The following is a 12,600-nucleotide window of genomic DNA, read 5'->3' as shown; positions in this document are numbered from 1 at the left end:
TCCAGCCTGAGTTTCTCAATGATGTAATCCTGCAGCCAAGCTCGGCTTTCCTTTGGACCACATCAGTGAGACCGAGAGGGGGGTCTTGTTGTCTTTGCAACCCAGGACCTCCATACACACTGCCCAAGCTTGCACCCCAGAGAGGTGCTGCTAATGCAGTGGTTTGACTTCACCCTTAGAGGCGCACTCCATTGTCTCTCGAGACAGACGGGTGCCATCAACTAGGTCACTACATGAAGGGAGTTTCTTTTTCACAAGGAGGTACATTCAAGCATCCCGACTTTTCCAACTGCATTCTGAAATTTTGACAGTCCTAGAAGGGCTGTGCCATGTTTATTATTTTTCCATATATAGACCAGCCATCAGAAGTTCCGCTTTTCACACAGGGCACTGCAAGAAAACAAACCATGTTTTCCCTCGTTCAGAATGCGAACTGGTGACACCACTCCAGAAGCAGAGGACAAAAAGGCAACTTACATCCCAACAGACAGGAGGTGAATGGCGATTGCTGAGCCGATGACTTCTTGCATATCTGAGCCAACAATGGCCAGCTCCACCATCAACCACAAGATAATCCGAGGGACCTAAAGCACAATCAAGAATTTTGTTTTATACACACACACAAAATTTGAAAGAAGCAAATAGGGAAAACAAGGATATACACCCATAATTTTGTAAAAAAAACAAACACAACTTCCATTGTTAGTTTGTTAATATGAACAACCTTCCTACTATGAGGTATCCTAATGGTACACAAACAACCATATTTCCACAAGCAATTAGTGACTTTCTTCCCCACCAAATCTTAACCCCTTTTCTCTTCTGCTTTTTGCCCATCAATCTCATGTGCCCCAGGGCTCTGTCCTAGAGCACCTGCCACCTTGCTGAAAGAAAGTAAGCAGCTCTGAGTCTGTCTGGATGGAAGACTGACTGGGAACCACAAGGATCCCACCTTGAATTCCATGATGATGATGATGATGATGATGATAATTTTATTATTTGTACCCCGCCCATCTGATTGGGTTGATGGCTGAAAGGTGTTGCTAAATAAATAAACAACTTTTCTTTTTCCAAATCTTTCTTGAGCAACTGAGGTGCACACCAGAAAGATTTGCTCACTTCTACTCGATAGGGTTGGGCATGGGTGGCACTGTGGGTTAAACCACAGAGCCTAGGACTTGCTGATCAGAAGGTCGGCGGTTCAAATCCCCGCGACGGGGTGAGCTCCCATTGCTCGGTCCCTGCTCCTGCCAACCTAGCTGTTCGAAAGCACGTCAAAGTGCAAGTAGATAAATAGGTACCCCTCCGGCGGGAAGGTAAATGCCGTTTCTGTGCGCTGCTCTGATTCACCAGAAGCGGCTTAGTCATGCTGGCCACATGACCATATATGCTGGCTCCCTCGGCCAATAAAGCGAGATGAGCGCCGCAACCCCAGAGTCGGCCACGAATGGACCTAATGGTCAGGGGTCCCTTTACCTTTTTACTTGATAGGGTGGAGAGAAGGAAAAGGAACCCTTCCTGGGCCTCCGTTTCATTTCTACATAGCAAAACCTGATGGTCAAAAACCCCCGCAGAGGCAGCATACGTATTTATTCACATGAAGCAGGTAAGCTTGAAAGCTTGCTAATGTTATCTATAAAAAGGTAAAGGTACCCCTGACTGTTAGGTCCAGTTGTGGACGACTCTGGGGTTCCGGTGCTCATCTCACTCTATAGGCCGAGGAGCCACCGTTTGTCCGCAAACAGCTTCCGGGTCATGCCGCCATCATGACTAAGCCACTTCTGGCGAACCAGAGCAGCACACGGAAACGCCGTTTGCCTTCCCGCCGGAGCGGTACCTATTTATCTACTTGCACTTTGACCTGCTTTCAAACTGCTAGATTGTCAGGAGCAGGGACTGAGCAACGGGAACTCACCCTGTCGCGGGGATTCAAACTGCCGACCTTCTGATCGGCAAGTCCTAGGCTCAGTGGTTTAGACCACAGCGCCACCCATGTCCCTAAGGTTATCTATATTTGACAGCTAATATTAGGCCCTAATATTATCAAGTGTTAAGGCTGTTTAAGGAACAGGAGCACCACAGCTTCTGCCAAGGCTCCTAACTGTCCTTTTGCAGTCACAGATCTACGTGTCATGTGTGTGGCATCAGGTATTAGATTTAATAGTTGTACGCCACTTCCCTAAAACAATATTGAGCTCAAAGCGGCTCACGGCAATAAAGCCTCACGGAAAAATTAGCAAACAACACCTCCATCAATATAATTGTGTGGAAACACAACAGCACAGAGTTTTAAAAGAAGAAGTAAACAATGGGTGCAGCTCAATCGAAACTCAGAATGATTAAAAAGTAATTGATTAGAAATGGCTGCTGAGCTCAATGCAATTCGACATGATCCCTTTGGGGAAGGGAGGAGCATAATCACAGGCAGAAAGTTCTTCTAGCCACAAGGTGGGTGGGGGAACTGGTCTTGTTCTGCCCTAGACGGAAGACACACTCGTTTGCCATGGCATCAGGTGAGTAGAAACTGATGAGCCCAAAAAACAGCCTTGCGGCCAAAATTGTGAGACCTGGTGGACCTAATTGAGCCAATGGGCCAGAGGGATCCCACTATATTAGGGTCTAATTCCTGTGGATCAAACCAGATGCAGCGACAGAAGCAGATTGAAAGGGGGCAGAAGATCCCCAGTTACCGCAGGCACTGAGCAATAAAAATAACAGCCTCTGTGGTCTGTTTTTAGAAATCAAACACTTCTGATGAGGGAAGGATTCTGCATCTGCTGACCGGCAACCACCTACGTGGATTACGCTGCCTGGAATTTGGCAAGTCCTGAGCCAACAGACACCAACAAGATTTGTAAAGCCAACTTTCAGCTACAAGGGAAGCTCAGTGTGAAGATACGTGCTTTTAAGTAAAAAAAAAATTAAATCCTTCTGCAGAGAGCCACAATGAGCTTTTGGAAGGCACTGCCCATTAGAGCCATGAACAACAGTGAAAGGAAACTTTTCAGCATTTTACCATACTTTTCGCTCTATAAGACGCACTAGACCATAAGATGCACCTAGTTTTTGGAGGAGAAAAACAAGAAAAAAAATATTCTGAATCCCAGAAGCCAGAACAGCAAGAGCGATCGCTGTGCAGCGAAAGTAGCAATCCCTCTTGCTGTTCTGGCTTCTGGGATAGCTGCGCAGCCTGCATTCGCTCCATAAGATGCACACACATTTCCCCTTACTTTTTAGGAGGGACAAAGTGAGTCTTATAGAGCAAAAAATACGGTAGTTTGCAAAATTGTCCCTCCTTGCATTAGCTTCCTGCCTGATGCTACCAAGAGGAAGAACAGCAGAAGTACAAGGCCGGCAGGACAAGCCTACATTTGCAGCTCTTTCTTTGACAGTATCGGCCCTCCCAGAAACTGGCCCCTCCCACATGGTTTTTGGAGGCTGTTTTGAAGAAGCTGCGCTGGAGCAGTTTCCACACCACCTCAGTCCCAGAAGATCTCAGAACGCAGCTTCCTCCTCCTTCAGTTCAGGGGAAATAGTTACTTGGAATTGCCTGGCTTGGCCTGAGACTCAACTCAAACCCAACTTCCTATTTACTGAGGATGTTTTAATGCAACCCCCGGGGGAGAGGAAGCAAATAGATGTGTCAGGTTCTGAATACCCCAAGAGGAAACTGAGTCCTGGGTTAGATATAAACACACACATGACCACCCAGAGACACGTCACCAGAAATAAGATGGGGGCAGACAAGGATGGTTTGCTAATCCTGGTGGAGGTGAGTGTTTTGCAGCTGAGATCCACATCCCTAGGCAACTGTGTCTTGCCGAAACAAGCCTCAAAAGAATTCCACAGCCAACAAAATACTCCTTAAATCCAAGCTTTTAAGCAGACTGGCTTCTTCAAAGGCCAGCGATTAAAGTGATTATGGAGAGGCACACAAAGCAAATATTGCGCGAGTGTAGCAGAAAATGAGGAGGAAGGAAGAGGCTAAGTTGCAAGCCTGCCTGGGAGCCACAACCCCAGCCCCGTAATTCAAAATGCATGCAATTTACTCTGTGCTGAGAGAAGTGCTCTCTGCACATGTTCAGAAGACATTCAGATACTCACTTTTTTAAAAAAGGAAATAAGCCCTGGGTTCAAGGTAAGAGGTGTATGGGAAAGTCGGGGCACGCAGCAAATTCTCCTCCAGGTAATGGAGGTGGTGATGATCTTAAAGGAGGGGTGCACTCAGATTCACCCATCCCTATTTCCCGACAGGGCACCCCTGATTTAAAGGGCTGGCAGAGATGCAGTTTTGCCTATTTAGGGTAAGGGGGCGACATCCACAGTGCAGCTGGTGCTTTCTTTATATGCAGAAATAGTGCAAAAGCCAGAGGATCTGGAGGCTGGTGTAGTCTTTCCAACTTCACTTCTAGGTCTCATTAATTCCACTGCATGTTGCTCTTTGGCACAACGCATCTGCCTTTCTCCCATCTGCTTCTTTTTGCCTTTCTGGATCTGCTTCTGTCCCTTGTATGCATCAAGTTCCCTTATACTCTTTGGCTACAGACCTACGACTTTGAGAACAGCCTGGCATCTCCAGGCGCCTCTTGGGACTTACCACAATTCCTGGCCCCCCTCTTCCAGGCCTGTTCAATCCTGCCTCTGCTCAACCCCCCATTACCAGTTATCACCTATATTCCAATCCTGTCTAGCTGCTTTTAACACACAGGGAGATCTGATCCTACAACAAGGTGCATTCCTCTGCTCGCAACAAAAGCACAAGCTAAATTTCCAAATGAATGGCTCAATTCACTCACCTTGGGATACTGCCGGTTGCATACTTCTGCCAGATGAAGTCCAGTTACCACGCCCAGCCTCGCTGCCAGACGCTGCAAGAGGAGGCCGATGATCGTGGCTAGCAAGAGAACCCAGAGCAGCTGAAAAGCACAAAAGCACAGCAAGGTCAAGAGCAGCCAAGATATGAGAACTCTGGGAGCCAGCCAGCCAGCCAGGCTAAGGATTCTGTTTCCTAAAGTGTGTCTGCAATTCTTCATGAATTAAATAGAGACGCAGCCTCAAACCCCTCTCACAACCAGAAACAGGGCATGGAGGAGAACACAGCTTTCAATTGCATGTGTTTTATCAAGAAATAACTGCTGAAGCAGAATATTCCAGACATGTTCAGGCTACGTGACACATCCACTGGCATGTGAACTGTAGTCTAGAGACTTCTCTGTTGGATATTCTTACCCATGTATGCAAAAGAATTACAACCCCCAGCTTCCTTGGAGAGTACCATTTGGCAGGACTGTTGAAACCGGACAGGGCAGGAATGTCTTCAGGAAAATATACTACTAGATTTCAATCTAGCTTTTTATGAACGAGGAAACCAACACATTCCTCCTCCGGTAATGTAAGCAATCAAGCTTAAGCCTATCTTACCTGCTAAGTAGTTAAATAAAACAACTCTCTAGCTGAGGTGTGTAAAACTTAAGTTTTCAGCTGCAGAAGAATATATCATAAGTTTTAAGGTTGTTCCAGAATAGCTTACTTTGCCACCAACAGCTTCACCACTTGATCTTACATTATCAGTAGACCTTCAGGTTTCTGCTCTTACAGAGAAACAAGGAAATAGCTGAACCCCTGATTTAAAGGGCAGGCAGAGATGCAGCTTTGCCTATTTATGATATGGGGGCGACATCCACATCTGGGTGGTTTGGGAAGAAAGAGGGCTCTTGCCAGACCAGCCTGGTCCCACTGCAATTCATCTTCATGTCAGGAGGACTCAAGCAATAAAGACAAGTTCGCCCCAAGAAGGCTGTCGAGTTCCCTATTTGAACACGGTTATGATAAATATCTTTTGGTTAGAATTAATATTGGCACATGGAGTAGGAATAAGCTCTCTTTCAGCTCTCAAAACTCTATGGGTGGCTTTTATCTTATTTTATTTTATTTTTATTAACAATTTCAACATAAAAAATATCGAAATATCATCTTCATTATTTCCCTCCATTTCTCCCCACCTCCCCAACGAACCCTCCCCCCCAAGACGTCCCTCAGCTCCTCTCTCTCCTTCTCAACACATATTTTTCTCTGCATTACTATAAAATTGTATAGATCCTTATATTATCTATCTACTATATTAGCCATCAATAAATTTGTGCATGTTTATTCAAAACCTGCCAAGGAGTCCAGTTCATTTTGTTGCTTTTTTTAGATAATTTGTAAAAAGTTCCCATTCTTCTTTAGCTTTTAGATGCTCAGGAGCAAAAGTTTTGTAGCAAGAGGCTACTTACCTTAAAGCCTGCAATGGCGCCAGACTGCAGATCCGATTCTATGTTCCCTGGATCCAAGTAGGCTATGCTCATGAGAAACCCAGGCCCAGTGAAGGCCCAGAGTTTTCGAAAACTGAACCATGGATGCTTAAAAGGAAAAAAGGGGGGATTAAGAGTGGGGAGATGTTTTTCCACAGAAGGGAAGGAGTTGTTCAAATGGCAATTAATGTCACAATCAATCAATCAACACAGAAAGTTGCTTTGTTGTTGCTTTCTTTCTTTTTTAACCGATGTTTTAATTCCAGAAGGACCATCACGCTAGGAGCAGAAAAGCAGCAAACCCACCCAACGATACAGAATCGCACGAAGTCTACATCACGCCAGAAACGTTTATCTTAACAACGGCCTAAATTTAGAGCATTTACTTTGAACTGTGCTCTGGGAAGGTTCCTTAAAGCTTATCAGGGCTTGCTCAAGCAGAAGACCTGTGATGGCAGGCAAGCTTCTCTGAAAGAGAGCTCCCATCCAACACTACCAACCTCAGACTGCAAGGGAATGTTGGGTGCGCTCTAGGAAGGCTTAGTTGATCTGGGGCGGCCACAAACCCAAATAAGCCTGAGCAATGGCCTGCATACGTTCTGTGTGCCCTAGAACAAGAACGGGGAGAAGCAAAGTTTGGATCTACTTATCAATCTTTGGGTGATCTGCAGCAGGACAGCAAGGGTTTCTGACTCCCAAATGTTATGGTCTGGTTTTGGATAATGCCTCTCCTTGTTGCAGATGCTTATTTTGAACCTGAACATTCCTTTGGTTAGGAAGCCTTTGTGGTCATCATTAGCTGCAGAGGTGATCCACAAGAAGCTAAATTTATGTCCGTGCTTTACTTATAGAGGGACTGCCAACACACGCAGCCCGCAGGGAAAGGTCTGTGCTGCTGTGACATTTCAAAAGTTAACATCAGTAGCTGTTCACAGAGCACCATTGTTCCTCTTCACTCAACCATTACACTGGCTAGGTTAGCAAGGAAAATGACTGTTTCATTTCTGCTCCCTGGAAAGTAATAGGTAGGTACAGAGAGGCCCATCTCTCACTATAATCATCTTCAAATAGTATTACACGTCCAACATATGGCCTGGAACTTGGGATTTGTTTACTAAAAAGAAAACCTAAGCGGAAGAAAACCCACTGAAAATCATTTTAGTTGATTATCTGAAATTTTGCATTTATAACAGCAAAAGCATGCTTCCCTTTCAAATTAAACACTGGAGACAGCCTTTACTCTTATAGCTGCAATAGTTTACTTTAGATCATGTAGTGATAATAAATAATAATAATAATAATAATAATAATAATAATAATTATTATTATTATTATTATTTTATTTGTATCCCACCCATCTGGTTGGGTTTTCCCAGCCACTCTGGGTGGCTTTCAGCATATATAAACATAATAAAACATCAAAAGTTAAAAAACAGAATACAGTGGTACCTCTGGTTACGAAAGGAATCTGTTCCAGAGGCCCAGCCGTATCCCAAAAACTTTGTAACCGGAGGCACCCTTCTGCACATGCAGTGAAACCTGGAAGTATACACTTCCAGGTTTGCTGTGGCCGTAACCCGAAGATTCCGTAACCTGAGGTTACGCAACACGAGGTACCACTGTATCTTATACAGACTAAAACCAATAAATCAACAGAAATGAAGAAGTTGTTGCTGAAGTTATACCCAAATTAAAATAACTGCCAACCCCAACTAAACATTTAACCAACCCCAACCCAACTCAAACAAAACAAAGGAACAAAAATACCCAGAACCACCTATCTCTGCATGAGTTTAGTGTTGGCCTTAATTGGAAAGAAGGAAGCTCAGAGGAACAACTCATGCAGCCTCATAGGATAACGGATTAATTCTGTTGCATATGGCACCTTGTGCAGAATTATACCCCTTCCCAGAAGAAGCTGCCTGGAAGGGAGCCTGGTCAAGGCAGGGATACAGCGGTCAATCTCTTCCACAGGTTGTCCCTTGGGGCTCAGGTAAGTTATTTCTTGCGTGGCGTAATAGTAGTTCCCCAACACAGCATTTGGGGATTACTGCCCTGCACACACCTCTATTTCCCCTGAAGGAGAGGTGGCCAATCGCACTTGCTTACCTTTTCATCTTCAGGTACAGGTATTTTCTGATCAAAGTAGGTGGTAAATTCATCTGTAGAGTCGGAAAGGTGAGATGGTAGTGTGGTGTTGCAAATGGTGCTCACGCCGTCCCCAGAGGAATCTTCTGCAAATTGACAACAGAAATTGTTGATAAGCAGAGTGCAGCTTAAAGGAGAAAAATTCAACGCCAACCTTCACGTCAAGTGAAGTCAAAGACACGGTGCCTGTCAAATGTTGCTAGACTAGTTTCCATCAGTGCCAGGCACCATGGGCAATCATCAGAGATGGGAAGAGTCTTGTCGTCCAAAGCATCTGGAGGAAAGTTTATTGGCTACCTCAGTTTTACACAAGATTGTATGCTATGGCGCTCTCTCTGTGATGGCTTAGCAGATAGGGGTGGGTGGGTCAAAGGATTATCCTCTAGAGACCTGATTTTGCTGGACCTCTCAGCCCTCATGCCCCAAAGTAGTCACAGTAGACAGAAGGGACGCAGGTGGCGCTGTGGGTTAAACCACAGAGCCTAGGACTTGCTGATCAGAAGGTCGGCGGTTTGAATCCCCGCAACGGGGTGAGCTCCCGTTGCTCAGTCCCTGCTCCTGCCAACCTAGCAGTTCGAAAGCACATCAAAGTGCAAGTAGATAAATAGGTACCGCTCTGGCGGGAAGGTAAACGGCATTTCCGTGCGCTGCTCTGGTTCGCCAGAAGCGGCTTAGTCATGCTGGCCACATGACCCGGAAGCTGTACGCCGGCTCCCTTGGCCAATAAAGCGAGATGAGCGCCGCAACCCCAGAGTTGGCCACGACAGGACCTAATGGTCAGGGGTCCCTTTACCTTTACCTTACAGTAGACAGAATGACTGTAGACAGAGATAAAGCAAACATGGTAAATTGCTTTGCATATTAGAAACTTAATTCATGCACATTGACGTTGTCTTCATTATCACAGGCCCATTTTCTTAGAAGGGGGAAAGAAAATTAACGTTAAAATCTGATGCCCACTGACCTGGGATTACAGAAGTCCCACTGAATTAAGAGTAGTCATGTTAAGGATCTCACTGTCTGCCAGTCAGGTTACATAGACTTTTAGGAACTGCATGAGGTCATCTGTCCCTCAACAATGAAGCCACGGTTAATCGCTCTTAAAACTATCCATATTTTGCATGCGTTTAGTTTGTGTATGTGCCCTGTCATTTGCAAGAAGAAACTTATTCTCCTGTTTCAAAGCTGCAAGGTTGTTTCTGGGGTACAAAGATGAAATTTGGCAGAATCACTCTAAAACCCTGACTGCAAGAAAAGTTCTTTTAAGAAGTATCTCCCTCAAAACGCATGATGTGATGTCTTCCTCATTAATGGCCGGCCATTGCTGAAGAAGAAAACAAGCTAAGCCCCATAGATTTAAGAACGGAAGGATGCAAGAGAGCACACTTCACACAATTCAACAATTCTGCCAATGGCAAAAGGAACAGGCAGAAGATAAGAAAGCATTTATAGTGTTGGCTAATAATCTACACACAACATATACAAATAATAAGAATAGTACCAACAACTTGCACACAGTTAACTTGTGCATGTTCAGATTTACATACATAGCGAAAAATTAAAAATGGGGCAGAAAAGGGTGGGTTTTCAGGAAAAATGACTTTAGCAATCCCACCTGCCATTGAACCCAATGGATTTTGACTTTGCAGAATTTATGTTTTAGGTGCAATTTCCAGGACGTAACCCCCAAGTAAGTCGCAGACCTACTGCAATACTTTCCCAGAACACAATTTGATGGTTCCAACATGTTGGGTCCCGGCAATCAGGTTGGGTGGATGTCAACGGACAGGGATCCAGTTTAGCTGTGCAGCCTATATATGACTGGATCCCAGCAGAGACCACAGGGCTGCCCTTCGATGGAGGTGAAGAGGTACTGTCCTTCTCGAGGACATGCCTTCCCCTACCTGCACTTGCAGGTCCTGCCAAGCCCAGAGCCCAAGAGGCTGACCAGCTGCTCCTTCCTTACAGCCAGATCGATTCCAGTCCTTCCCTTGTTACCGATACCTTTCTAGAATGAGAAGCCATTTCCTCCTGTTTTCCAAACCAGGTGTTCATTTGCTCTCTCCCTTCAACATAACTACTAGTCGGCAAAGCATCTCTCTTCCTCCATCATCTTCCTTCTCCTTATCTGTCTGTTTAGATTGTAAGCCCGTAGGCAGGTTTTAATGCTATGTACTATACAGCATCCTATTCTTTGGCACTCAAGAAATCCCAGGAAAAGTCTGTTATTACTGACATGCTTTTTTTTTTTTTTTTGCTCTAGACATAAAAACATCTCCTTCATCTGAAGTCCAAGCTCGTTCTGCTCATTGACTGAAATGCAGAGGCTCCATTTTGTACATACCAAATTTCTACCAAGTATTCAAGTATTCCTTATCTTGATGGAATGGCTCTTGCCTTATGAATTTCCCAAAGGCATTTGAGAGGTCACAGGAGGCTAGATTAGACAGACCCTTTGGGTCCAGTCCAGAAGGGCTGAAAATAATGTTCACCCTTTTAACACATCTTGCAGTTTTATTCAAGATTAAAATGTGGGTAACACACAGAATTCAGGTGCAAAGCACAACTTCTTTTTTTTTAACCACAGGGAAGTTGTGGATTAAACTGACTCTCCCATCAGCAAACAAGAATTGCATCAAAGAGTGCTATGTAGACACAGATCTACGGAAGGCATCTAACAAGGGTTTTCCCCAGAACAGCCCTCCACTCTCTGCAAAAGGGAAAAGTTACAAGACACTGGAAAAAGTTTTACATCAAGTCCTGAAATGTTATTCTACCCCCTCCCCACTTGCTCCAACGCTCCGGTTCTACTCACTCTTATACTCTAATTTGTATTCCCCACGTGGCATTTTGCTTCCGCTTCCAGGGACCAAGAAAGCTGAGCTCCACTTACGCCAGCCTCCTTGGAAGCGTAGAAGAGACCAATATATAGTCGGGAAACAGGAACAGTAAGGATGCACATAACACACGGTTTTCTGTTGCAGCTGTGAAGTCAGTTTCTCCTCCTACACCTCTGCCTTCCCCGCCTCCCAAATTAAAGAGGCGATGCCACTCAGCAGATCTGTTGACATGGTGGCTTTAAAGCAACAGTTGTGTAATGAAAACCACCACTGCAGGAAGAATTCCACCCCCAGATGAGCCAAACTCACCTTGCCTAGCTAGTTAAACAAAGACGAGAAAGTGTAAGGAACAAGATGTAGCACACAGATGCAGCCTGCTGTCGACTTCCCTGAAGTTGCGTACTGAAAAACTGGCCACTTGACAAAAAGCATAAGCTGTCGCAAGGCCTTGGCAGAGAGAAAGAATCTGGAATGTCCTCTTTTAAAAGGTGTGTAATGCTGCCTGGCAAATATAGGTCAGCAAAAGGAGAGAAGTTCTGTTTTAGGGGCGTGCTTAATGATTTCGGACTTTACAGGGTTGCTTGCTTCAATCTTGCACAGGGCTTTCGAGTGTGAAGGGGAATTTGAACCTGGTGCCTGAGGATTTCACTAGACTACAGTGAATTTTCTGTTTTGTTCTGGTGAGAGCAGAAAGCTGTCATTTAAGCCCCAGGTTTCACTGTTTATCCAAATATTTGGCCATGACAAAAATGGTTTCAAAACGCCACACTCCTAGAAAATAACACCACCGTCGTGTCAAAATCAGAAGCCATAAAAGTGGCATATTATTTTTTAGTTTCTGACCTGCCCATAGCATCACAGATATGGAAGATAACTGGACAGGTCATCTAGTTCAACCTCTGGCCAATGAAGGAGACTTTGTGCAATGGCAAGGAGTTGGACAATACGACCTCTGGAGTATGATGCTATCAACAAGTAAGCTATAAGAACTCTTAAGACCTTTTAGCAACACATGGGGAAGAAGGTAGAGAAGCCTTTAGGAAAATCCACAGTCCCCATGCAGAATTTTCCAGTTTTAGCCAAATCATCCCCCCCTCCCCAAAGCCTCCTAAAAACAGTTGCCATGATGGTCAACCATGAACAGATTATCCCTCTCTGGTCCTTTGAAATTCAAGCAGTGATTCAGCTGATCTAATCATTACTCAGCTAATGTTCCATTGCTAGTTTGGACATTTTCAAGACTAGGCAGTTTAAAGAGAAGAAAAATTAGACATTAGTGCAGGAATTTCCTAATACCACACCTAAGCAAGGAACATGAA

The 12,600-nt window shown here is 44.8% G+C and overlaps 1 protein-coding gene across 5 annotated transcripts in view; it reads right to left on the bottom strand.

Moving 5' to 3' along the window:
- Positions 1–12,600, bottom strand: part of SLC11A2 (solute carrier family 11 member 2) — a 67,116-nt gene that overhangs the window by 33,302 nt on the left and 21,214 nt on the right. For 4 of the 5 annotated variants that reach the window (XM_081844605.1, XM_081844606.1, XM_081844608.1 and 1 more), the window contains 4 exons: positions 8,403–8,527; positions 6,276–6,401; positions 4,797–4,916; positions 478–584 (listed from right to left, as the gene is read on the bottom strand). In XM_081844605.1, the coding sequence (XP_081700731.1) occupies positions 478–584; positions 4,797–4,916; positions 6,276–6,401; positions 8,403–8,527 (478 nt within the window). Of the gene's footprint in view, positions 1–477; positions 585–4,796; positions 4,917–6,275; positions 6,402–8,402; positions 8,528–11,256; positions 11,476–12,600 lie in introns of those variants that run through there. The other variant, XM_081844609.1, reaches the window with a different exon arrangement.

The sequence above is a fragment of the Podarcis erhardii genome (assembly GCF_964252035.2).
Source record: "Podarcis erhardii genome assembly, chromosome: 2".
NCBI lineage: Eukaryota > Metazoa > Chordata > Lepidosauria > Squamata > Lacertidae > Podarcis > Podarcis erhardii.
This window is presented reverse-complemented; position numbering and strand designations above follow the sequence as displayed.